At 24.1% G+C, this 27,634-nt stretch overlaps 1 protein-coding gene across 3 annotated transcripts in view; it reads right to left on the bottom strand.

Annotated features, from left to right (window-relative positions):
- LOC122510653 (histone-lysine N-methyltransferase trithorax-like) overlaps positions 1–27,634 on the bottom strand; it is a 109,219-nt gene that overhangs the window by 6,529 nt on the left and 75,056 nt on the right. For all 3 annotated transcript variants that reach the window (XM_043625430.1, XM_043625429.1, XM_043625431.1), the window contains 3 exons: positions 19,060–19,243; positions 8,169–8,437; positions 1,995–2,655 (listed from right to left, as the gene is read on the bottom strand). In XM_043625430.1, the coding sequence (XP_043481365.1) occupies positions 1,995–2,655; positions 8,169–8,437; positions 19,060–19,243 (1,114 nt within the window). The remainder of the gene's footprint in view (positions 1–1,994; positions 2,656–8,168; positions 8,438–19,059; positions 19,244–27,634) is intronic.

Genomic DNA, 27,634 nt, shown 5'->3' on the forward strand with positions numbered 1-27,634 from the left:
ATAATTGATTTCTTTCGACTAATTTTATGCAAATTCTAATTTAAATAATTGAATTTCTGAGAAATTTTTATTATTCATGAAAAGAATTGAATTCTTACGAAGAATTTTACAAAAAAATTTTTAAATAATTGAATTCTGTTTGGAAATTTTATGAAAATAGTAGATATTGAAAATCATTGAATTGCGAAAAGTTTTTAAAATAATTGAATTCCTAAAACGCAATTTATTATTTATGAAAATAATAATAATAATAATAATAATAATAATAATAATAATAATAATAATAATAATAATAATAATAATAACGATTTTATTATAATTTTTAAAAATAATTGAATATCAAAGAAAAAATTTATTACTTTTAAAAATAATTGAATTCTTGTGATGAATATTGTTATTTATGAAAATAATTAAATTTTGTAAAGAATTTTTTTAAAATGCCTCAAAATAATTGAATTTTCGGGAATAATTTTGTTATTTATCAATATAATTGAATTCTTGGGAAGAATTTTATTAAAATCTCAAAGAATAATTAAATTATTTCAAAAAAATTTTATTAAAATTGTATTTAAAATAATTGATTTCTTTCGAACAATTTTATTGAAATATTTGAAAATAATTGAATTCCTATGAAAAATTCTAATATTTTTGAAAATAATTGAAACATTATTTTTTAAAATTAAGAATTTTAAAGAAACATTTTTTTAAATAATTGATTTTTTCGACGAATTAAAATCAAATTTTTAAGAATAATTACATTCCTTGAACAATTTCTGTAGAACTGTATGAAAAATAATTGAAATCCTGCGATGAATTTTATTATTAATGAAAATAATTGAATAGTTGCTAAGAATTTTATTAAAATTTTCAAAGATAATTGAATTCCTGAGAAGAATTTTATTATTTATGAAGATTATTGAATTATTGCGAAAAATTTTATTAAAATGTGTGAAATAAATTGAATTTCAGTGTAAAATTTTGCTATTTTTGAAAATAATTGAATTCTTCATAAGAATTTTATAAACATTGTTCTAAATAATTAAATTATTCGAAATATTATAAATATTATGAAAATTATATTTTAAATAATTGAATTTTTCGATTAATTAATTTAAAATACTATTAAAAATAATTAAAATTCTTCCATTAGTTTTGTTATTTATGAAAATAATTGAATTCTTGCTTAGAATTTTATCATGAATTTTTTTAAATAATTGAATTTCCATGATAAATGTTATTATTAATGGAAGTAAATGAATTATTGTGATGAATTGTATAAAACTTTGTTAAATAATTGATTTTTTCGAAAATGATATTCTAAATTAATTGAATTTCTGTGGAAATTTTATTATTTATGAAAATAATTGAATTTTGGATGAATTTTATCAATTTTTTTTAAATAATTGAATTCTTTTGGAAAATTTTATGAAAATAATTGAATTTTGAATATTTTTTGAAAATAAGTGTCTCGTTTTAAAGAATTTGATTATAGTTTTTGAGAATAGTTTTTTTATTTCTAGTATTAGCGAATTTAAAGTAGTGGAAATTCTAAAAAAAACAGAAATAGTTGCTGTTAGTGGCTGAAATCTAAAAAAAAAGTATTCAAATAGTATAACGTAAAAAAAATAGTAAATAGTTTTTAGTAGATGAGTGCAAAGCCTGGAATTAGAGAAAGAAATTTTTTTGAATAATTTGAATTAAATTTAATAGTTTTCCTAGCTTCGATTTCTTTATATTTGTAAAACAAGAAACATTATCCAAAGCAAAAAGAAATGTTTCGGTATTTCATTTTTTCACGGCAGAAATTTCGAAATCTCAAAAATAGAAACAGTTTTCGAAGCCAAGCCTCGACGTCAACTTGAGGAACCTAAATTTTCGTAAAATAGCAAAAGTATTCAGTCTCGTGAGTTGCAGAACATAAATAATATAAACAAAAGAAAATGACAGAAGCCTTCTTCTAGAGCGAGAAATGCGAGAATAGAAATAAATCTTACTGGATGCGCTGAGTGCTGGCGAATGTGTGGCAAGAACCAGGGGTCTAGTCTCATTGCCCGAATGAACGAACGTGACGGGCCTCACGTCGTTCGCCGATGACTGAACAGCGAGGGCCAACGGCCTGTCGTTGTTGGACAAATTAGAATGCACAAACGTCACTCTGTTGTCGTTTGCCGTGGACGAGTGAACGACCAAAGCCACGGGTCTTGGCTCACTTCCAGAGTTGGACTGCTGCACGGCGATGAGCGGCCGCGACTCGTTATTGCCCCTGTTGTCGTTTGCCGTGGACGAGTGAACGACCAGAGCCATAGGCCTTGGCTCATTTCCAGTGTTCGACTGGACGGCAATAAGAGGCCGTGTATCATTACTGCCTGTGGTGTGGGTGACCAAGAGTTGCCTTGTGTCGCCCGGTATTACTCTCAGATTTGAGCCTAGGTGCTGCAATGTGGGCACAATTGTTGCCAGTCCCTGACTGGTACTCAACATTTGAGCACTAATTGGTAAATGCAACTGTTGGGGTTGTTGATGATGTTGTTGTTGCTGTTGTTGCTGCTGCTGCTGTTGTTGTTGAGGTGGTGGTACTTGATGTTGATGTTGAGGTGGTGATTGCTGTTGAAACGTATGTTGATGAACTATTGTCGGTGAAGTAGCCAGTTTCTCCTGAAATACAAAATATAAAGTTTGTTAAAATTATATATTTTTGTAAAAAAATAAGAGATAATAAATAGAATAATAATAATAAGAACTAGGTTGACAAAAAGATTTAATTTTGTTTTTCCCTGATCCTAAAGAATATTCTGATTCACTCTAAAAATTATTAGATACTCAAAAAAATGTTTTTATTAAATGTTCTTATTAATAAAAATTATTTATTTGCGAATTTCTTAAATTGTAAAATTATTCAAAACCATCAATAACTTCATTTTTAAATAAATATTTAATCATTATTATTTTTCCCTAGGAATTTTACCAAATTTTGGATTATTTAGAAATGATTCAATTAAATGTATCAGAATTTAATTCTACAAAATTGTTAGTTAAAAGTATGAAAAATTCCAATTTTCAAAGATTAAAATCTTTAAAAATTGGAAACCTTTGTAAAATTCAATTATTAACTAAAATTTTAATTAAAATTCAGTTTTAAATTAATTCTTATTAGACAATTCTACGAGAATTCAATTATTTAAATACAAAAATAAATAATTTATTGAATGTTTCTTAAAATTAAATATTCTTTCGACGAATTTTAATGAAACTTTTAAGAGAAATCGTATTTTTCAAAGAATTTATTTAAAATTGTATTAAAAATAATTGAATTTCTAAAAAGAATTTTATTATTTATTAAATAATTGAAATCTTGAGAAGAATTATATTAAAATTTTTTAAATAATTGAATTCGTGCGAAGGATTTTATTAAAAATTTTGAAAGTAAAAAAAAAGTATGAAAAATTCAAATTTTCAAAGATTTTAATTTTAAACCTTTTTAAAATTCAATTATTATCTAAAATTTTAACTAAAATTCATTTTTAAATTAATTATTATTAGACCATTCTACGAGAATTCAATTATTTAAATACAAAAATGAACAATTTATTGAATAATTGATATTTTCCAAATAAGTATTAAATTTATAAAAAATTTATATAACAAAATTCTAGTCAAACATTTAATTAGTTTCATAAATTATAAAAATTCAATTATTTTTAATACAAATAATAATAATAATAATAATAATAATAATAATAATAATAATAATAATAATAATAATAATAAATTGTTAAATTCACCACCTTTAATTTAATTATTTTTAATACAATTTTAATCCAATTCCTTGAAATCAAAAATTCTTAAAAATTTTATTAAAATTTGTCAAAAAAAATTTAATTATTTAAAAATTTATTTACAAAATTTTTTATGAGAATTGAATTTTCAGAAACATTTAATTATTCAACAAATTATTTATTTTTGTATTTAAATAATTGAATTCTCGTAAAAATTTTCTTTTGAAATTGATTTAAAAATGAATTTCAGTTAAAATAATTTAATGAAATTCTTCGAAAAATGTAATTACATATTCTTAAAAATTTTATTAAAAATCGTCGTAAGAATTCTATTATATAAAAATTTGTTGATAAAATTCTTTATGGTAATTCAATTTTAAGAAATATTCAATTATTTATTTTTATATTTACATAATTGAATTCTTGTAAAATTTTCTAATAAAAATTGATTCAATTATTTTCATAAATAATAAAACTCATGGCAGAATTTCAATTATTTTTATTACAATCTTAATGAAATTGCTTGAAAAATGTAACTATTGATATTAATTTTATTAAATTCGTCAAAAAAATTCAATTATATAAAAATTTATTCATAAAATTCTTTTTCAGAAACATTCAATTATACAATAAATTATTTACTTTTGTATTTAAATAATTGAATTATCGCCGAATTTTCTACAAAAAATCCATTTAAAAATTAATTAATTTTAGAAATAATTGAATTTTGAAACAATTTCAAAATTAGATTATTTTATTATTATTAACTATTTAATTTTAATTTCAAACCTTTTTAAAATTCAACTATTTATAAAAATTCACGCTATAATGGTTTTAATATTCAATTATTATTATCTAAAATTTTAACTAAAATTTATTTTTAAATGAATTTTTTAAATATAAGAATAAATAATTTATTTAATAATTGAATTCTTTTTAAAATTTAATTTTCATAAAGAATTCTATCAACAAATTTTTGAATAATTGAATACCTGTTGAATTTTATTAAGATTTAAATAATTTAATTCTTTTGAAAAATTTTATTAAAATACTAGATATTAAAAATCAGTGAATTGAGGAATTTTTTTGAAAATAATTAAAATTTTGCCAAGAATCTTATTAAAATTTTTGAAAATAATTGAATTTCAGAGAAGAATTTTTATTATTTTTCAAGATAATTGAAATTTTGACTAGAATTTTTTAAAAATTTTCGTACATAATTGAATTTTTCAGAAAAATTTTATTATTTTTGAATATATAATTGAATTTTTGAAATAATTTGCAACTTCTCCAAAATTCAATATTTTTTTAGTGTTTTTAACTAACATTCTCCCATAAATCCATTATTTTTAATAATTAATTTAATATATATTTAAAAAATTAAGTAATTTCAGCAGAATTTGAATTATTAAATTTTTCCAAAAATCTAAGTTCTTTAAAATTTCTAATTAAATTCATTGAAAGTTGAAATTTTATAAAATTTCCCTGAAAAAAATAATAAGAATAAGAATAAAAAATTTACTTAAAAGAGTAAAACTACATAAATTTTGTTAACTTTAGTTTCATGATTAAAAATCAATAAGACAGAAAAGATAATTTAAAAAAATATTTTTAGGCAGACTGTTGGACATATTCAAAGCGATTCCCAGATTTTACCTGTGTGAACTGCTCTGCATATGTTCTTTTTCTCTGGCACCAATTTGTTTCACAATCGCAAATATGCGCGAATCATGACTTTGGTATATGATGCGTTTTCTTTTAATAATTTTAATAATTAATTTATTATTGAAAAATTAATTAAATTAAAACTATGAAAAAGTGGAGGAACTACCTCTGCTGGGGATCGAAACCCAGGACCAACTATCAACTCCCGGTTGATTGCTCCTCCACTGAGCTACAGAGGTCCACGTCCAACAAATTCTCATAGTTCTATCGACTCAGTAGTCTAATTTATTATTATTAATTTTAATTTAATTTAAATAATTTTTGGATTTTGAAAGTTAAAACTTGAAACTATTTCGATTTTGTTATTAATAAATTATACTGTGGAATAATTTTCAGGTTGTCATTTTTTTCCTTGCTTGAGACTAAATTGGTAATTAAACCCCCAAAAAGATTTAGCACAGTTAACTCGATTTTATTTTATACGTGAAAAAACGTTTCATAATCAAGAATGTTTTTAAAATAAAAAGTAGGAAAAAGAATATTTTCAAAGTGGAAATTACTTTTAGTTTTCAATCCATGTAAACTTCACCGCGACTTTCAAAATTATTGCGTAATAAAATTTTAATTCGAAGAAATAAATAAATTTCGTTCATTTGAACTTGTAGAACTTTAGAAACCTTATTTAACTCCACTCTTCTTTTATTTATTATAAATAAAAAATAAAAGAAATATTAGCGAAATTTACTTGAAAACCAATAAACTTAAAAAGTGCAGAAAAGTTCGTTAATAGGTCTTTTTTGATAACCGTAAAGCAAATATTAATGTTTACCTCCTCTCAACCACATAATTTTTAATGCTAATTTTTATTTATGACTGGGTTCATATTTTTAATTACTCAACGCTCAACATATTTAACTACTCAACGCGTTGAAAATTCTGCTAAAATGGCGCAAAACAGAGAATAACTTTAAAAGCTCATTAAAATAAAATTCGAACTAACTTTGAAAAATCCTTTGGAACTTTAATCACCAAATATATATTCTTTAATTCCGTAATAAAGCAATTTTGGAGAGAAAAATTTATTTCACAGTGAAATAATTAGAGTGCACTGTTTAGTATTTTTTGTATAAAAATTTCAGTTTCTCGCATTTTCTCCCCAAATTGTAAAATACTTTTATAAAACTCAATATTCATTTTCTTCCCGTGTAAAATAAAAACGGCGAGAAAATATTTTGACAATTTTTGAATTTTAATTTTTCTAAAAAAAATCCATAGATTTTGAAATCTATGCGTAATTTAAAAAAAAAACGTGTTTTTTCTTATCAAAGAAGAAAAATTGACGAACAAAAAATTGTTTTTTAATAGTTTTAAATCATCTTTTTTTTTAGAACAAAACATTGTTTTTAGATTGAAAATGTTAAAAACTACCACTGTTGTTGAATTTTTTTATTTGAAAATTCATTTGTTTATTTTCCTAACTAATTTTAGATCATAATTTTTTAATGTAAAAAATAAAAAATAAGTATCTAGAAAATTTGTGCTATTTTTTTAAAATAATGGGATTTTTACATAATATTTATTGAAAATTTTGAAAGTAATTGAATTTTATGAAGAATCTTTTTATGTTTTTAAAATAGTCGCGTTTATAAATAATTGTAATTAATAATATTATTGATAAATTTTGTTAAAATTATTTATAGAAAATTAAATATACTTTTTAACAATTTTATTAGAGTTGTAAATAATTAAATTTTTCTGAAGAAATTCTTTAAATTTCTCGAAAATAATATAGTTTTTAAAAATGATTTTAATTGAAATTTTTGAAAATAATCAAAAATTTACAAAAAATTTTATCAAAACTTTTGAGAATAATTTAATTTTTTAGAAACAATTTATTATCATTTTTTAAAAATAATTTAAGTCGTTCGAGAAATTTTATTGAAAATAATTGATTGTTTTGAAGAATTTTATTAAAAATTTAGGAAATAATTGAATTCTTTCGAAACATGTTATTAAAAATTTTTTTTTAAATAATTGAATCCTAGCGAAAAGTTTTACTATTTAACAATTAAATTATTTCAAAGATGAATTTTTAAAATTTTAAATCTGAAATTATTCAAAAATTTATGTTTTTATTTGAAAACGTCAAATTTTCTAATTTGCAAAATAGTAAATGGAAAATTCGCAAGTTGAATACTATTAGAATTTTTTTTTTCAATTTTCAGTCTAAGAACAAAATTTAAAAAAAAAACACCTCAGAAATAGTATAATTTTCTGCAAAATTACGCATGGATTTCAAAATTTACCAATTTTTTAGAAAAAATAAAAATTCAAAATATTTAAATTATTTTCTTGTTAATGTTAAAAATATCGGTGAATCTTCCTCTTATTTCAATGAAATACGAGCATTCACACTTTGCGAGTTCGAAACAACAATTCTTTTTGGTGTAAAGTTGGAATTCAATTTTTAACAATGTGAGTGCAAAAAAAATACAATTCGAATTTGATCTCTTTGGAATGATCTTTTTTTGAAATTAAAAACAAAAACAGTGCGAAACATGATCTTTTTTTTACCCTGATCGCTATCGACAAGAAACGACAATTCAGTCGACTGTAATTGTGGGAATTACATTAAAAAGCGTTCAAAAAAAAAAAAATGAAAATTGATCTTTTTTTAAGTAAAAAAAAGTGTGAGACACGTGATGGGGAAATAAATTTTGAGGGTACCTGAATCGAGGTAGAAATATTAGGCATGGATGCTCCAGGGCTAGAGCTGGCTGGTGGACTTTCTCTGGAACCTTGAGCAAGGTTCAAACCTTGTGTCTGACAGACGACCGCAGCGGTGGCTACTTGATTATGAATGTTGGAAGTTGAGCTCGTCGTTTGAAGTGTTTGGGGTGAGCTGGCAGTTGCTGCACTACTCAAACTACTAGTACTGCTGTACCTCGTTCCGCCTCGAGCGAGACCAATCACGTCCACGTCCATACTTTCTGAAACTGCAAGGGAAAAAGAGGTCTGTGAAGCTGGCCGAACCACTTTTATAAAAATGAATTTAAATTATACCATTAATTAGTGCTCAATTAGTGCTATTTTTGTACCATATTGCCGAATTTAGTGCTCAATGTTTATTTAAAAAAAACAATGGTTCTGCTGAGTGAACGTTCCGCTGGCCGGACCATAACGAAAAACGCTTTAAAAACGCCAACAGAATATTTATAAATAGCCTATTATTTAGTGCTCAATTAGTGCTCAAAGATTAACAAAATAAAAAATTTTTTTATTAATTATTTATTTAAAAAAAAAAAATTTTTTGAATGAGTGAGTAATCCGTTAGCCAGACCATAACGAAAAACGCAATAAAAACACCAACAAAATATTTATCGATAGCCTATTATTTAGTGCTCAATTAGTGCTCAAAGATTAACAAAATAAAAAATTTTTTAATTAATTATTTATTTAAAAAAAATTTTTTTTCGATTGAGTGACTAATCCGCCAACCGCACCATTACGACAGACACGTCAAAAATCACAACAAAATATTTATCAATACCCTAAAATTTAGTGCTCAATTAGTGCTTAAATATTAACACAATAAAAAATTGTTTATTAATTATTTATTTATAAAAAACATTTCTTCGAAAGAGTGAACACGTTAAAAATGTTTTAAATTCGTTTTATAATTCGTTTTCTTAGCCTATAATTTAGTGCTCAAATAGTGTTCGCAGATTAAGAAAATAAAAAATTTTTTTTATTAATTATTTATTTAAAAGAAAAACTTATTCAAATGAGTGAGCGAACCGCTATCCGCACCATTACGAAAAACACATTAAAAACGCCAACAAAATAGTTATCAATAGCATATTATTTAGTGCTCAATTAGTGCTGAAAGATTAACACAATTCAAAATTTGTTTATTAATTATTTATTTAAAAAACTAACTTATTAGCTTATTACTAACTCAGCGATCCGCTGGCCGGACCATAACGAAAAACACGTTAAAAACGCCAACAGAATATTTACAATTAGCCTATTATTTAGTGCTCAATTAGTGCTCAAAGATTAACACAATTCAAAATTTGTTTATTAATTATTTATTTATAAAAAACATTTCTTCAATAGTTCTAGAGTTCCTGATAGTTTTTAGAAATAGTTCCGGCAATTAAATAGTAAAAAATAAGTTTTTTCATAATAGGGGGCCAACTTCACGCAGTCCCTCACTATTGAAAAAGTGGATTTATAATTAGAGTTTTGAGTTGTTCTAATAGAGTTCTAGAGTTCCCTTCCTTTTCAAAAAATCTAAAATGTTACGTTACAAGAGTTCTAATCAGATTTCTGTGAGCCCCCAATACTGTTCGATAAAATAACTATAATAGGTAACAATTTTCTTAAGACCCAAAAACTACTGAATTACAATACTTTAAAGTTTCAAAAAAATTCATTTTTTTGTTAAATTTAGAGTTCTAAGAGTTCTGATGAGAGTTCTGCGAGCCCCCAATAGTGTTCGATAAAAAACCCTGAAACCAATTTTTTCAAAACCTAAAAACTATTAAACTACAAGACTTTTATGTTTCAAAAGAAATTTGGTTTTTTTAAATTGAAAGTTCTATGAGTTCTAATCAGAGTTTTGTGAACCCCCAATAGTGTTTGATAAAAAACCCTAATAAGAATTTTTTCAAAACCTAAAAACTACTGAACTACAAGACATTGAAGATTCAAAAAAATTTTTTTTTTTTAAATTAAGAGTTCTTGTAGTTCTGATCAGAGTTCTGTGAGCCACCCATGGAGTTCGAGAAAAAACCCTAATAACAATTTTCTCAAAACCCAAAAACTACTGAATTACAAGACTTTAAGGTTTGAAATTAATTTGTTTTTGAATAATTGAATAAGTTCAAACACTTAGTCATGTAAAGTTGGCACTACTTTTTAAAAAAATTAAAATTTTAACAAGAGTTCTGGGCACTTTAGCAATAGTTCTCGAGTTCTATAACGATTATTATTTAAATAGTTCTGATGATTGACAAAAAAAGCGACAATGAAAAAACTTGGTGTTAACTTTGCATAGAACTATTATTTATGCAAAAAAGAGTTTTGTTCTCATATTCTGAAAGAGAATAAAGAGTTCTACAGTTCTCTACCAAAAGAACAAGAGTTCTGCAAAATTTCGAAAGTTATTAACAAATTAACCCCTTGGCTATCAACGAGATTTCCACTGTTCGGGCCAAAAGTTTGTTGAAAAAATTTTTAATGGATTTTTATGAAACTTGGTACCTTAAGGTTTCTAGGGTCGCTGATTATAATATATAATAATATATTATATAATATTATCTCTCTATATTACAAAAAGATATCGCCGCCGCTGTTTCAAGATTTTTTGACCTACAGGTCGAGAGTTGACCTGTAGTTTTCCCCTAAAAATTTAGGTCAATTTTGAGGACTGTTTTGACCTAGACGTCAACATTTGACAAACAATTTTCGCTACCCTCAAAATGTAGGTCAATTTTGAGGGCAGTTTTGACCTACGCATCAAAATTTGACAAAGAATTCCCGCTACCCTAAAAATTTAGGTCAAGTTTGAGGGCAGTTTTGACCTAGACGTCAAAATTTGTCAAACAATTTCCGCGCGCAGACTTAATGATGAGGTGAAGTTTGCCATCTGACCTAACAATGTAAGGTAATTTTATAATTGTGTTTGCTCTTACACCTATCATTTTGAACAAATTTTGACGTTTCATTTTTTACTCTCTCATTTAGTTACGTCATAATCTATGTGTAATTTGACTTTTATTTAACTACAACTTAAAGGGTTAATCTGACATCAGTATGATAATTTTTGGTAAAATCAAATGTCAATAAATACCCTGACATTAGCTGATGAATTTAATTTTTATAGTTTATTAAAATTTTTATATATTTTTTTACTTTTATTTTTTTATACAGGGGAGGATGGGGCAAGGATAGTAAGTTTTTGCTTATGCTCAAAAATCGAGTAATTCATGGTATATTCGCATTTTAACACCAAAAGATGATAGTAAAAATTGGAAGTCAATCTGTCAACATTTGCGAAGTTAGGAGTTTATTTTTGAAAATAGTCTATTTTGCTAAAATGTCAACGTTATGTTTATCATATTGTTTTCTATATTAGAGTTTCAGAATATTTATTTACGTAAGTGTTTTTCGGAGTGGAATTTCCTGCTGAACACGAATATTGTATTTATTTTCAAATTAATTCACGTCGTTCCTTAAAATTTAAAAAAAACTGAAATATGCGCTCAAGGGGCAAGGATAGTTATAGAGATAATACGGCACGGTAAAATCCTGTTAATGCCATTGCAAATTTTAAAAAAGTGTTTAATTGTTCTTTTTAGGTTGATATACATAATGGTGCGTAATTATATATGTAAAACAAAGCTTATTGACCAAGCAATTGGTAGTTGTCTGAAGATTTGGGGTTCACAAAACTCTGATTAGAACTCATAGAACTTTCAATTTAAAAAAACCAAATTTCTTTTGAAACATAAAAGTCTTGTAGTTTAATAGTTTTTAGGTTTTGAAAAAATTGGTTTCAGGGTTTTTTATCGAACACTATTGGGGGCTCGCAGAACTCTCATCAGAACTCTTAGAACTCTAAATTTAACAAAAAAATGAATTTTTTTGAAACTTTAAAGTCTTGTAATTCAGTAGTTTTTGGGTCTTAAGAAAATTGTTACCTATTATAGTTATTTTATCGAACAGTATTGGGGGCTCACAGAAATCTGATTAGAACTCATAGAACTTTCAATTGAAAAAAAAAAAATTTCTTTTAAAACATAAAAGTCTTGTAGTTTTGTAGTTTTTAGGTTTTGAAAAAATTGTTATAAGAGTTTTTTATTGATCTAGATGGGGGGCTAACGGAACTCTAATTAGAACTCTTGTAACGTAACATTTTAGATTTTTTGAAAAATTCTCGTGTTTTCAATTATTTGTTTATGACTTCGGATTATCAGAACTATTCAGTCATGTAAAGTTGGCACTACTTTTTTGAAAAATCAAAAATTTTACAAGAGTTCTAGGCACTTTGGTAATAGTTCTAGAGTTCTCTAACGATTATTTAAATAGTTCTGATGATTAACAATAAAAAAAGCGACAATGAAAAATCATAGTTCTAACTTTGCATAGCACTATGATTTTTGCAAAAAAGAGTTCTGACCTAATATTCTGAAAGAGAATAAAGAGTTCTAGAGTTCTTTACTAAAAAAACAAGAGTTCTGCAAAATTTCAAAAGTTATTAACAAATTAAAAAAACATATGAAAATAATATTTTGCAAGTTCTGAATAGAGTTCTGGCATCGTTGCGAAGAGTTCTATAAGTATGTCTAATGACATTTTGTTCTAAATCCAAAATCAAAAAAGTTACGGGACTATGAAGTTTTTTAAAATTTTCAAAATTTAAAATTCAGAGTTCTGAGAGTTTTGTAAAGAGTTCTGGCATCGTCATAAAGAGTTGTATAAGTATTTCTAGTGACATTTTGTTTTAAATCCAAAATCAAAAAAGTTACAGGACTTAACTGTTTGAGGAAAGTGCAACATGATTGTCCCAAAATTATTAAACATTAAATCCTCAGAATTCTGAATTTTTAATTTTTTTAATTTCTTGAAATCTTCAAAGTCCTGTAACTTTTTTGATTTTGGATTTAAAACAAAATGTCACAAGAAATTCTTATACAACTCTTTATGACGATGCCAGAACTCTTTACAAAACTCTCAGAACTCTGAATTTTAAATTTTGAAAATTTTAGAAAACTTCATAGTCCCGTAACTTTTTTGATTTTGGATTTAGAACAAAATGTCATTAGACATACTTATAGAACTCTTCGCAACGATGCCAGAACTCTATTCAGAACTTGCAAAATATTATTTTCATATCTTTTTTTAATTTGTTAATAACTTTTGAAATTTTGCAGAACTCTTGTTTTTTTAGTAAAGAACTCTAGAACTCTTTATTCTCTTTCAGAATATTAGGTCAGAACTCTTTTTTGCAAAAATCATTGTGCTATGCAAAGTTAGCACTATGATTTTTCATTGTCGCTTTTTTTATTGTTAATTATCAGAACTATTTAAATAATCGTTAGAGAACTCTAGAACTATTGCAAAAGTGCTCAGAACTCTTGTAAAATTTTTGATTTTTCAAAAAAGTAGTGCCAACTTAACATGGCTCAACTATTCGAATAAAATGTAGGGAACTCTAGAACTCTATTAGAACAACTCAAAACTCTAATTATAAATCCACTTTTTCAATAGTGAGGGACTGCGTGAAGTTGGCCCCCTATTATGAAAAAACTTATTTTTTACTATTTAATTGCCGGAACTATTTCTAAAAACTATCAGGAACTCTAGAACTATTGAAGAAATGTTTTTTATAAATAAATAATTAATAAACAAATTTTGAATTGTGTTAATCTTTGAGCACTAATTGAGCACTAAATAATAGGCTAATTGTAAATATTCTGTTGGCGTTTTTAACGTGTTTTTCGTTATGGTCCGGCCAGCGGATCGCTGAGTTAGTAATAAGCTAATAAGTTAGTTTTTTAAATAAATAATTAATAAACAAATTTTGAATTGTGTTAATCTTTCAGCACTAATTGAGCACTAAATAATATGCTATTGATAACTATTTTGTTGGCGTTTTTAATGTGTTTTTCGTAATGGTGCGGATAGCGGTTCGCTCACTCATTTGAATAAGTTTTTCTTTTAAATAAATAATTAATAAAAAAAATTTTTTATTTTCTTAATCTGCGAACACTATTTGAGCACTAAATTATAGGCTAAGAAAACGAATTATAAAACGAATTTAAAACATTTTTAACGTGTTCACTCTTTCGAAGAAATGTTTTTTATAAATAAATAATTAATAAACAATTTTTTATTGTGTTAATATTTAAGCACTAATTGAGCACTAAATTTTAGGGTATTGATAAATATTTTGTTGTGATTTTTGACGTGTCTGTCGTAATGGTGCGGTTGGCGGATTAGTCACTCAATCGAAAAAAAATTTTTTTTAAATAAATAATTAATTAAAAAATTTTTTATTTTGTTAATCTTTGAGCACTAATTGAGCACTAAATAATAGGCTATCGATAAATATTTTGTTGGTGTTTTTATTGCGTTTTTCGTTATGGTCTGGCTAACGGATTACTCACTCATTCAAAAAATTTTTTTTTTTTAAATAAATAATTAATAAAAAAATTTTTTATTTTGTTAATCTTTGAGCACTAATTGAGCACTAAATAATAGGCTATTTATAAATATTCTGTTGGCGTTTTTAAAGCGTTTTTCGTTATGGTCCGGCCAGCGGAACGTTCACTCAGCAGAACCATTGTTTTTTTTAAATAAACATTGAGCACTAAATTCGGCAATATGGTACAAAAATAGCACTAATTGAGCACTAATTAATGGTATAATTTAAATTCATTTTTATAAAAGTGGTTCGGCCAGCTTCACAGACCTGGGAAAAAGAATTACTTCTGGAAGGGTTCTTCGTAATTTCTTTCCTCAAAGACTTTTGAGAATCGTCAATTTTGAAAAGGGCTCAACTACTCTCACAAACTGTAAAACTCACTTTTACTATCAATTTGTTACGTGAAAATGATTCTTAAGGTTTTCGGAGTTGAACCCTTTTTGAAATTGTGTTGAAAAAATTCTAAACGGTTCGAATAGAGGAAATATTTTTTTAAATTTAAATATAAAAAAATACTCACTAAAATAGTCATTAAAAATATAAATTTTATTTAAATTAATTTCTAAAGCAAATAATTTTTAGACAGATTGTTGGACATATTCAAAGCGATTCCTAGATTTTAACTGTGAACTGCTCTGCATATGTTCTTTTTCTCTGGCACCAGTTTGTTTCACAATCGCAAATATGCGCAAATCATGACTTTGGTATATGATGCGTTTCTTTTTAATAATTAATTAATTTATTATTGATAATAATTTTAATATAATTTTAATAATTTTTGAATGTTAAAACTTGAAACTTTTCTCTGATATTCAGACAAAATTTTGACTTTTTCCCTGACCCTAAAGAATATTCTGATTCACTCTAAAAATTATTAGATACTCAAAAAAATATTCTCTTACGTTTATTTAATAATTTTCTTAATTCTTAAATTTCTTTAAGAATTTCTTTAAATAATTCGATTACAACAATAACTTCAATTTTAAATAAATATTTAATCATTATTATTTTTCCATAGGAATTAAGATTTTCAAAAATTTCAAATTCAAACCTTTATGAAATTCAATAATTAAAGATGACCGAGTGATAAAATCTTTTTTTTTTATTATAAGAATATTGTTATGTAAATTTCTTCAAAATTATTTTTATCATTTCAATTCAATTATTATTTTCTACAATTTTTTACTAAAATTCTTCTCTAAATTAATTATTAATCATTTTTGACAAAATTCTTTAGACTTTTCAAAACCATTTGTTTACAATTATTCAATTTTACGAAATTTCGATCATTCGAAAATTTTTCAATTAATTATATATTAGAAAATAAAAGCTTCAAATAATTTTAAAAAAATGCAATTAAACTTTTTCAAAAAAAAAAAAATTAATTCTACAGAATTGTTAGTTAAAAATATAAAAAATTCAGATTTTCTAAATTTCAATTTAAAACCTTTTCAAAATTCAATTATTTTTGAAAATTTTAATAAAATTCTTGGCAAAATTTTAATTGTTTTAAAAAAATTTCCTCACTTCACTGATTTTCAATATCTACTATTTTAATAAAATTTTTCAATAAAATTCAATTATTTAATAAATTATTCCTTTTTGAATTTAAATAATTGAATTTTCGTTGAATTTTCTAATAAAAATTGATTTAAAAATGAATTTTAGTTAAAATTTTTTAAATAATAATTGAATATTAAAAGCATTATGGCGTGAATTTTTTAGAAATAGTTAAATTTTAAAATTGTTTTAAATTAAAACTGAATAGTTAATAATAATAAAATTCAATTATCTACCATTTCAACTATAAAATTCATTTTTAAAACAATTTTTCTTAGAAATTTCGACGATAATTCAATTATTTGAATACAAAAATTAATTATTCAATTATTGAATAATTTATTGTTCTCATAAAGAATTTTATTAGTAAATTTTTAAATAATTGAATTCTTTTGATGAATATTATAAAACTAGCCAAACTATCCGCGCGCAAGCGCGCGGGAATGTTGTATGGGGCTGCTTATTTTAAACAATTTAAAAAATTTTAAAGAAATAATTATTATAACCTAACAAAGAGATTTAACTAACTAAAAATCAAATAATTTCACTCAATGGTCTCAATTTAAATAGAATTTACATTACTAGACTTAAACTATGGCTAGAACAATTACAATTAGTATCTGGGTCATCTTTTGCATTGCTTATTTTATAAAGCCATTTTAAATTAAATACTTTTTAAAGAAATAATAATTATTACACACTGAAAAAAGTTTTACTTGAAATAGCGATAAGTTTCTCTAGAATAACGAAAGTATTAATTGAAGCACTAAATAATTTCGCTACTAAAGTGAAATCTGTAGTTCATCCAGCTAAATATTTTTTGCCGTGCATAACGAAAAAAGAATTAAATTAACATCAGATTTTCTACATTCAAAAAAAACGAATTCAAATAGAAATTAATCATTTTACAACTTAACCAAATTCACCCCAGAAATCACTGAATTCGATAATTTAGAAGAAAGTCAGACAAAAGCAGGGTTCCTACAGAATCTGGAAAATCATGAAAATGGTATGGAATTTTTAAAAGGCTTCTGGAAATCAGGGAAATCATGGAAAAGGCCTGTAATTTTTAAAAAATTCTAAATTTTTTCAGTTTTCCATTTTTTCTCTTGAATAAAAATTCAAATAATAATAAAGCTAAATGGTATAAAAGAGAAAAAAAAATGTTGAATTTTAAGAAATTCAATTTTTCGGATTTTTGATAATTTTTAATAATTTTTTATTTTTTTCCAAAGAGTCGAGACAATTTAATAAGTAAAGTATTTTCCAAAAGCACAAAAATAATGAAGCTAAATCCCATAAAAGAGAAGAAAAAATGTTGAATTTTAAGAAAAACGGATTTTTGAAATTTTTGATAATTTTCGATAATTTCACATTTTTTACCAAAGAGTCGAGACTATTAAATAAGTAAAGTATTTTCCAAAAGCACAAAAATAATGAAGCTAAATCCCATAAAAGAGAAGAAAAAATGTTGAATTTTAAGAAAAACGGATTTTTGAAATTTTGATAATTTTCGATAATTTTAGATTTTTTACCAAAGAGTCGAGACTATTAAATATGTAAAGTATTTTCCAAAAGCACAAAAATAATGAAGCTAAATCCCATAAAAGAGAGGAAAGAATGTTAAATTTTAAGAAATTCGGATTTTTGAATTTTTGATAATTTTCGATAATTTTAGATTTTTTACCAAAGAGTCGAGACAATTTAATAAGTAAAGTATTTTCCACATTAAAAAGTTTGACATTAAAAAATATATAAAAAATCCCAATACTTAACCCACAAAATTAAATTTTCAAAACAAACAAATGAATGCAGATAATTTGCTAACGGAAAGGAAACTTACGATTATTATAATGTATGTATATGTATAGGTATATTTCTATTTTCTATCAAAACGTATAAAAAACAAAAGAATAACTATAACTAACTTCAAGTGTGGACAGAGATCCGGAAATCTGGAATCACGACGATTATTATATATAATAATAATTAATAACATAATTCCATTTTTCAAGAAATTTTTTTAGAATTCGCGGGGAATGTATAAAATAAATAAATTAATAAATAAAATTGCACATAAAAATAATTGAAACTCTGCCATGAATTGAATTCTTGCGAACGAATTTTTTAAAATAATTGAATTTCCAAGGAGAAATTTATTACTTTTACAAATAATTGAATTCTTGTGATGAATATTGTTATTTATGAAAATAATTGAAATTTTGCAAAGAATTTTATTAAAGTTTTTGTAAATAAATGAATTCTTTCAAAGAATTTTTAAAAATCATTTTTTTAAATAATTCATTTTTTCGAGGAATTGAAATTAAATTTTTAAGAATAATTACATTTTTTGTGTAATTCTTGTAAAATTGTATTAAAAATAATTGAAATTCTGCGATGAATTTTAATATTTATGAAAATAATTGAATTCTTGCGAACGAATTTTTTAAAATAATTGAATTTTTAAGAAGAAATTTATTACTTTTAAAAATAATTGAATTCTTGTGATGAATATTGTTATTTATGAAAATAATTCAAATTTTGGAAAGAACCTTATTAGAATTTTTAGAAATAATTGAATTTTGGAGAAGAATTTTATTATTTATAAAGATAATTGAAATTTTGACTAGAATTTCTTATACTTTTCTTTCACAATTGAATTTCTGTGACAAATTTTATTACTTTTGAAAATAATTAAATTTCTGAAATCATTTGTAACTTTTCAAAAAATTTTTTTTTTAAATATTAGTTGGTCAAAAAAATGTATTCTTTCCTTATTTCTTTGATCTGTTCTTTCTTTCCTCTTTATTTCTTCATTTCTTTTCTTAAAAAATTGAAACGTACCATTTTTTGAAACAACAGTATCCACTACGGAATTTTGTTCTGGTAATAAGGTGCTGAAATCGATATGATCCCATGTAGCTGCAAGATCCTTTTTCAAAGCTACCAGCCTTTGTTGAGACGCTATTTTCTCTCTGGCCAATTTTTCCATCTCGTGCTCATAATCTTTTTCCTTTTTTTTCAAGGCCTGAAAAAGAAAAATTTTAGTTAGCAACTTTTTTCCTCTGCATAATACAATATTTCTATAAATCTAGTTCAGTTATGTAAATATTCCGTTCTAATTAGGAAAATTCTTAATTCAGCATTCTAGCTTGATATAAGAATATTTTTCCTGATTGTCACCGAGGACGATTGTAGAAATAAATTAAATCCGATATTATAGAATTAAATCTGATATTTAAGTGGTTTATAATTAGAAATCAATTCGAGAAATATTCGTCATAGTTTGGAAAACGTGATTTTTGTATATATATATAAATAAAGAAAAATATGTATATATAGTCGACGAGAATAATAATTAACTAAAATTCGATCCTGGTTTTTATTCAGAGCCGAGGCTCAATCAAAAGGTTTTAGCAAATATGATAAGCCGTATTGATTTCATCCCGTTTCGAAGAGAATTAAACCTTGACAATTGGACACTTGACATAAAATCAGAAAATTTTTTGCAAAAAAAAAAAAATTTGAATAGAGGTACAAATAAGATAATTTTGTCAAGTATGTAATTGATAGGGGTTTTTTAAAAATATATTTTACCACAGAAATACCATTTCAGTTTGAGAACACGCTGAAAAAAATTTATTTGATTCAAGTAAATGATTAATTGCCTATTATCAAATAAATATTTATTTGTATTGAAAAAAAGATTTATTCGCTTCAAAAAGATATTTATTTGTATCAAATAAATATTAATTTGTATCAAATATAATTTTTATTTGAGTTAATTTTCATTATTATTAGTATTGCTATTTTTAAATATAATTGAATCCTTTCGAGTAATTTTATACATTTAAAGTTGATTAAAATTAAAAATTGAAAACAATAATTTAATAATAATTTTTTTTTTAATATTATTTGAAAATATATTAAAATTTAATAATAATTTATTTTTACCACATTATTTTTGTTTTTTTTTTAGAATTTCCACTACTTTAAATTCGCTAATACTAAAAATCAAAAAATTATTCTCAAAAATTATAATCAAATTCTTTAAAACGATTCAATTATTTTCAAAAAATATTCGAAATTCAATTATTTTCAATATCTAGTATTTTCATAAAATTAATGCAAAATTCAATTATTTTCTTAAATAATAAAATTTCCACAGGAAGTCAATTAATTTAGATTATTTAGAATAGCATTTTCGAAAAAATCAATTATTTAACAAAATTTTTATACAATTCTTCACAATAATTCAATTATTTTACCTAATAATAACATTTTTCATGGAAATTCAATTATTTAAAAAAATTTTTGATAAAATTCTGATCAAGAATTCAATTATTTTCATAAATAACAAAATTCATGGAAGAATTTCAATTAATTTTAATACTATTTTAAATTAATTAATCGAAAAATTCAATTTTTTTCACAAATAAAGTATTCAACAAGAATTCAATTATTGAAAATAAAACTTTCATAATATTTGCTTGTATTTCGGAAAAATTAATTATTTAAAATAATGTTTATAAAATTCTTCTGGAGAATTCAATTATTTTCAAAAGTAACAAAATTTTTCACTGAAATTCAATTTTTTTTAAACATTTTAACAAAATTTTTCGCAATAATTCAATTATTTTCATAAATAATAAAATTCTTCCCAGGAATTTAATTATTTTTAAAAATTTTAATAAAATTCTTAGCAACTATTCAATTATTTTTATAAATATTAATAATAAAATTCTTTTTCAGGAATTCAATTATTTTTGAAAATTTTAATAAAATTCTTAAAAATTATTCAATTATTTTCAGAAAGAATTTTATTCTTTTCAGGAATTCAATTATTTTTGAAAATTTTAATAAAATCCTTAGCAATTATTCAATTAATTTTCAGAAATAATAAAAAACATCACAGGAATTCAGTTTCTTTTAATACAATTTCACAGAAATTGATCGAGAAATGTAATTATTCTTAAAATATTTAATTTCAATTCCTCCAAAAAATCAATTATTTAAAAAAAAGTTTTGTTAAAATTCTTTTGAAGAATTCAATTATTTACAAAAATATTACAATTTTTTACAGGAATTCAATTATTTTTAAATATTTTAATAAAATTGTTCGAATGAAATTAATTATTTTAAATACAATTTAAATTAAATTTTTTTGAAGTAATTCAATTATTATTTTAGATATTAATAAAATTGTTTCAAAGAATTCAATATTGTTTACAAAAATAATTCTTCAAAAGAATTCCATTATATTGATAAATAACAAAATTATTCCCGAAAATTCAAATATTTTGAGGCATTTTAATAAAATTTCTTTGCAAAATTTAATTATTATCTTCATAAACAACAATATTCCTCACAAGAATTCAATTATTTTTAAAACTAATAAATTTCTTCATGGAAATTCAGTTATTTAAAAAAATTCTAATAAATTCGTTCGCAAGAATTCAATTCTTTTTATAAATAATAAAATGCTTTTTTGTGAATTGAATTATTTTCAAAAAAAAAAAAAAATTTAACAAAATACCACACAGACATTCAATTATTGTCGAAAATTTGAATAGAATTCTTTGTAGAATTTAATTATTTTCAAAAAATACTCGAAATTCAATTATTTTCAATATCTAGTATTTTCATAAAATTTCCAAACAGAATTCAATTTTATTTAATGAATTTTTTGTAAAAATCTTCGTAAGAATTCAATTCTTTTTATGAATAATAATAATTTCTCAGGAATTCAATTATTTTAATTAGAATTTGCATAATAAAAATAAATAAAATACTACTTTTCGTGGGCTGGCTAGTTAGTTTATTATTATTATTATTACAATTAATAATAATAATGCTTAAATATATTTATTTAAAAAAATTAATGATTTTTCGAATAATTTTCCAATGTAGCAGAATCATTTTTAGAGTGAATCAGAATATTTTTTAGAGTCAGAGAAAAAGACAAAATTAATTAAATTAAATTAATTGAAAATAAACAATTTTCTGCCAACTTTGAAAGCAAAATAAAATTATAAATTAAAAAAAAAATGCATTAAATAAGTGTAATGGAGAAATACAGCAGCTTTCTCTAATTTTCTTCTCTTTCTCTCTCTCTCTCTCTTGGCTCTACATTGAGCACACGTGGCATGGCATGCTGGCACGAGGTGAAGGAGGTGCAGTTTGCACGTTAGAGGGGTTTCGCGGTGCAAGTGGCGGGGGGAGAGAAAGAGGAGAAGTTAGGAGAGCGATGGAGAGCGGTGGAGGGGGGGAAGGTCGCTGGGCATTTAAAACGCAGGCGCGAACACGTGGTCTTTTGCGGGTAAATGTAGCTTTGCTGCTTTGGAGGAAGCTGTCTGGTAACGAGCCTTGAAGGTTTTTATATTCGTTAAATCGAGACTCAACAACCTTCGGCACTTGCACGTGCCTGTTTTCCATACTAATCGCTTTTTCATTTGCAATATTTTTTAATATTCTTTCTTCATCTCATTTCTTTACGTAACTCATGTTTTATTCTCCGCACGAGAAATAAGCACACATCTCGCAAAAATTTCTAAATCTATTTCCTTCTCCTCCTCCTCTACTACCTACTTCGTTATTTTCTTCTCTCAAGAATAAGGACCTCTTTTTTTTTTTTCTTCTTTAGGGTTGCCATCTCCGTGTTTCGGAAAAAAGCTCTTTTTTTAGTACAAAAAAGCTCCAAATTGATGAAAAAAAGTCCAAATTTGATATTCGACTCCAAAAATTGTCAAGATCAGTGTCGTTTTTCAAGACACAAATTTTTTCTGAATCGGAAATAAATTCTAAAAAAGTCCTGAGTACATCCGTATTTTGGAAAAAGCTCTTTTTTAAACAAAAAAGCTTCAAGTTGATAGAAAAAAGTACAAATTTGATATTCGACTCCAAAAATTGTGACAATAAATTTACAAGACCAGCGTCATTTTTCAAGATATAAATTTTTTTCTGAATCGGAAGAAAATTTTAAAATATAGTTCTGAGTACATCCGCGTTTCGAAAAAAGCTTTATTTTCAATTTTTAATAAAAAAAGCTCCAATTTGATGAAAAAAATCTCAAATTTGATATTCGACTCCAAAAATTGTTTTAAAAAATTGTCAAAACCAGCGTCGTTTTTCCATGGATTTTCCAGCTGGTAATTCCATGGAATTTTTCGATGTGGGTTCTACAAAATTATTTTCATCATTTCCATTCAATTATTATTTTCTAGAATTTTTAACTAAAATTCTTCTTTTAATCAATTATTTTTTTACAATTTTCGAAACAGTTCTTTGAGAATTTTTAATTTAAAAAAAAAATTCAATTAAACTTTATCAAAAAAGAAAAAAAAATTCTACAGAAATTTTGGTTAAAGCTATGAAAAATTCAGATTGTCAAAGAATTTAATTTTAAACGTTTTCAAAATTCAATTATTTCTAAAAAAAATTCAGGGTAGGTAATGCTTTTAATATTCAATTATAATCTCAAATTTTAATAAAAATTCATTTTTAAATCAATTTTTATTAAAAAATTATACGAGAATTCAATTATTTAAATACAAAAATAAATAATTTATTGATGAATTGAATTTTTTTTTTTAAATTGACTTCTTATAAAGAATTTTATCAATTATATTTTCAAATAGTTTAATTCTTTCGCCGAATTTTAATAACATTTTTAAGAATAATTGCATTTTTGAAGAAATTCAATTAAAATTATATCAAAATTAAAATTCTGCGATGAGTTTTATTATTTATGAAAATAGTAAAATTATTGCGAAGAAATTTATAAACAAATATTGTAAAAATTGAATTCTTGTAAAATTTCCATTATTTTTGAAAATAATTAAATGGTTGCGTAGAATTTTATTAATATTTTTTCAAATAATTGAATTTTTTTGGAAAATTTTATTAAAATTGTAGTTGATATTGAAAATCAATAAATTGAGGAAAATTTTTGAAAATAATTGAAATTTTGTCAAGAATTATTGTATTAAAATTTTTGAAAATAATTGAATTTCTGAGAAGAATTTTATTATTTATAAAGATAATTAAAATTTTTACGAGAATTTTTAAAAAATTTTTGAACGTAATTGAATTTTTGTGAAGAAGTTTATCACTTTTAAAAATAATTAAACTTTTTCCAAGAATTTTATTATAATTTTTGAAAATAATTGAATTTCGTTAGAAGAATTTTATTATTTATAAAAATAATAATTAAAATTTTTTCAAGAATTCTTTTAAATTTTTAACATAATTGAATTTCTGCAATCATTTTTAACTTCTGCAAACTCCAATTCTTTTTTATTTGTTTTAACGAAAATTCTTTTATAAATCCATTATTTTTAATTATTTAATTAAATTAATATTAGAAAATTTAACTAATTTCAGAAGAGAATTTGAATTATTAAAAATTTCCAAAATTGAATTATCTTTAAGAATTTTTAACTAAAGTTCTTCTCTAAATCAATTATACTTTTCACAATTTTTCAAAGTTAATTTTCATCAATTTCCATTTTCAAATTTTCATAAAAACTTTTGAAATTCAATCACATTCAAAATTTGCAATTTCAGATTCTTCAAAATTTTAATTTTCAAGAATTTTACAATAATAGATATGTTTGAATGAAAAAGAATTAAAAAATTTAACAAATAATTGAAATTACGTTTGAAAATAATTGAAAATAATTGAATATTTCTTAAAATAATTTTTGTACAATATTTAAAAAAATTAATCAATTTTATAGAAGAATTTTAATTAAAATTTTTTTAATATAATATTGTTCTCTCCAAAATTTCAATGATTCTAAAAATGTTTGTGATTGAGTATTATTTTCAAATTTTCATTTTAATATTATTTATTAACAATTTGAGAAATCAATTATTCTCAAATTTTGCAAATTAATATTCCTGAAAACTTAATTTTCAAAAATTGAAATGAAATTCTTGAAAAAAAAAGGTCCATGAAGTTTTAAACGTTTAAAAAACGAAAAATTTTAATTCTACCAGACCAATTTTTTTTTCACCCAGACTTAAAGGAAATGTATCAGGGAAGTCAGATGTATCATTGTTAACGTGTTTCGACTTCCGGAAGTCAGCCATCTTGGATTTATTACATTCCGTATATATCTCTTACATAGAGGTATACTAAATTATCGTTTAAACACCCGCCACCAATTTTTTTTTCCGCGAAATTTTTAAAGAATGTTTAGAAACACTCACTGAACAATTTCGAACAAATTTCGACTTCCGCAAGTCCGCCATCTTGGAAATAATAACCTCAAAAAATACTAAATCTGCGTTTATACACCCGCCACCAATTTTTTTTTCAGCGAAACTTTGAGGGATTGTTAAGAATGGTTCACTGAACAATTTCCAACAAATTTCGACTTCCGGAAGTCCGCCATCTTGGAATTAATAACCTCAAAAAATACTAAACCTTCGTTTAAACACCCGCCACCAATTTTTTTTTCAGCGAAATTTTCAGAGAATGTTTAGAAACACTCACTGAACAATAACGAACAAATTTCGACTTCGGCAAGTCCGCCATCTTGGAATTAGTAACCTCAAAAATACTAAATCCTCGTTTAAACACCCGCCACCAACTTTTTTTTCGGCGAAATTTTCAGAGAATGTTTAGAAACACTCACTGAACAACTACGAACAAATTTCGACTTCCGCAAGTCCGCCATCTTGGAATTAATAACCTCAAAAAATACTAAATCTTCGATTAAACACCCGCCACCAATTTTTTTTTCCGCGAAATTTTTAAAAAATGTTTAGAAACACTTACTGAACAATTTCGAATAAATTTCGACTTCCGCAAGTCCGCCATCTTGGAATTAATAACCTCAAAAAATACTAAATCGGCGTTTATACACCCGCCACCAATTTTTTTCCGCGAAATTTTTAAAGAATGTTTAGAAATACTCACTGAAGAATTACGAAGAAATTTCGACTTCCGCAAGTCCGCCATCTTGGAATTAATAACCTCAAAAAATACTAAATCCTCGTTTAAACACCCGCCACCAATTTTTTTCCGCGAAATTTTTAAAGAATGTTTAGAAATACTCACTGAAGAATTACGAAGAAATTTCGACTTCCGCAAGTCCGCCATCTTGGAATTAGTAACCTCAAAAATACTAAATCCTCGTTTAAACACCCGCCACCAACTTTTTTTTCGGCGAAATTTTTATAGAATGTTTAGGTCAGATCCCCAAACAACTACGAAGAAATTTCGACTTCCGCAAGTCCGCCATCTTGGAATTAATAACTTCAAAAAATACTAAATCTGCGTTTATACACCCGCCACCAATTTTTTTTCGGCGAAATGTTCAGAGAATGTTTAGAAACACTCACTGAACAATTACGAACAAATTTCGACTTCCGCAAGTCCGCTATAGAAATTACGAAGGGTATAACAATAATTATAATAATAATAATAATAATTATAATAACAACGGATATAGATACCAACAAAATGGAAGGTACTAATTGTATTTAGTTCAAAGAGATTACTTTTACTTTGTAAAAAACATAAAAACTAAAACTTTTATAATAAAAACGTTAAAATAAATTTTTCTGACAATTTTTAGACTTTCTCCTTGACTGTAAAGAATATTCTAATTCACTCTGAAAATTATTAGATACTTAAAAAATGTTCTATTACATTTACTTACGAATTTCTTTAATTGTAAAATTATTTGAAAACATGTACAACTTTTTTTATAAATAAATATTTAATGATTATTATTTTTCATAGGAATTAGGATTTTCAAGAATTTCAAAAACAAATTTTTTGTAATTCAATTACTAATGAAACTATATTATTATAAAACATGAAAAAATCGATCACTATGAGTTGAAGACTCGAAGTATATAATAATTTTATATAATAATTTTATATTAGTTCGTAAACAAGTTGCAAATCGATTCGTATTGATGCAAAGAATAAGATTTTAGAAACAAATGAGTAAGATTTTCTTATACGGCAACATAATTTTGCGTAAAGAACTCATTTTTTGATAAAAATGCGAATTTTTCAGCTTTAATTATGATTAACTCAGTAAATTCTCATACTATTTATACTTTGTATAGACTAGTCGATTCGCCTTGATGCAAAGAATAAGATTTTATTATATATTAATTTCAATAACCAGCTTAAACAAAAATTAAAAAAAAAATTTTTTTTCAGAATTTTAAAAGTCTATCAATACATTTCGAGATATTTTTCTGATAAATATACCTGGTAAATTTTAGCCAAATTCGTTAAAACCTCTTCGAGCTATCGTGTACACAAAAATCGGGATCCACACACACACACACATTAATAGATCCCGACAATTGTTCAGGGTCTTATATAACATAGTTCTATCTAGCAGAAAATTTGTTGAAAGGATTTTTAAAAACTTTGTAAATTAAACGACTG

This window comes from Leptopilina heterotoma, unplaced genomic scaffold (genome assembly GCF_015476425.1).
Source record: "Leptopilina heterotoma isolate Lh14 unplaced genomic scaffold, ASM1547642v1 Lhet_73, whole genome shotgun sequence".
Lineage (NCBI taxonomy): Eukaryota > Metazoa > Arthropoda > Insecta > Hymenoptera > Figitidae > Leptopilina > Leptopilina heterotoma.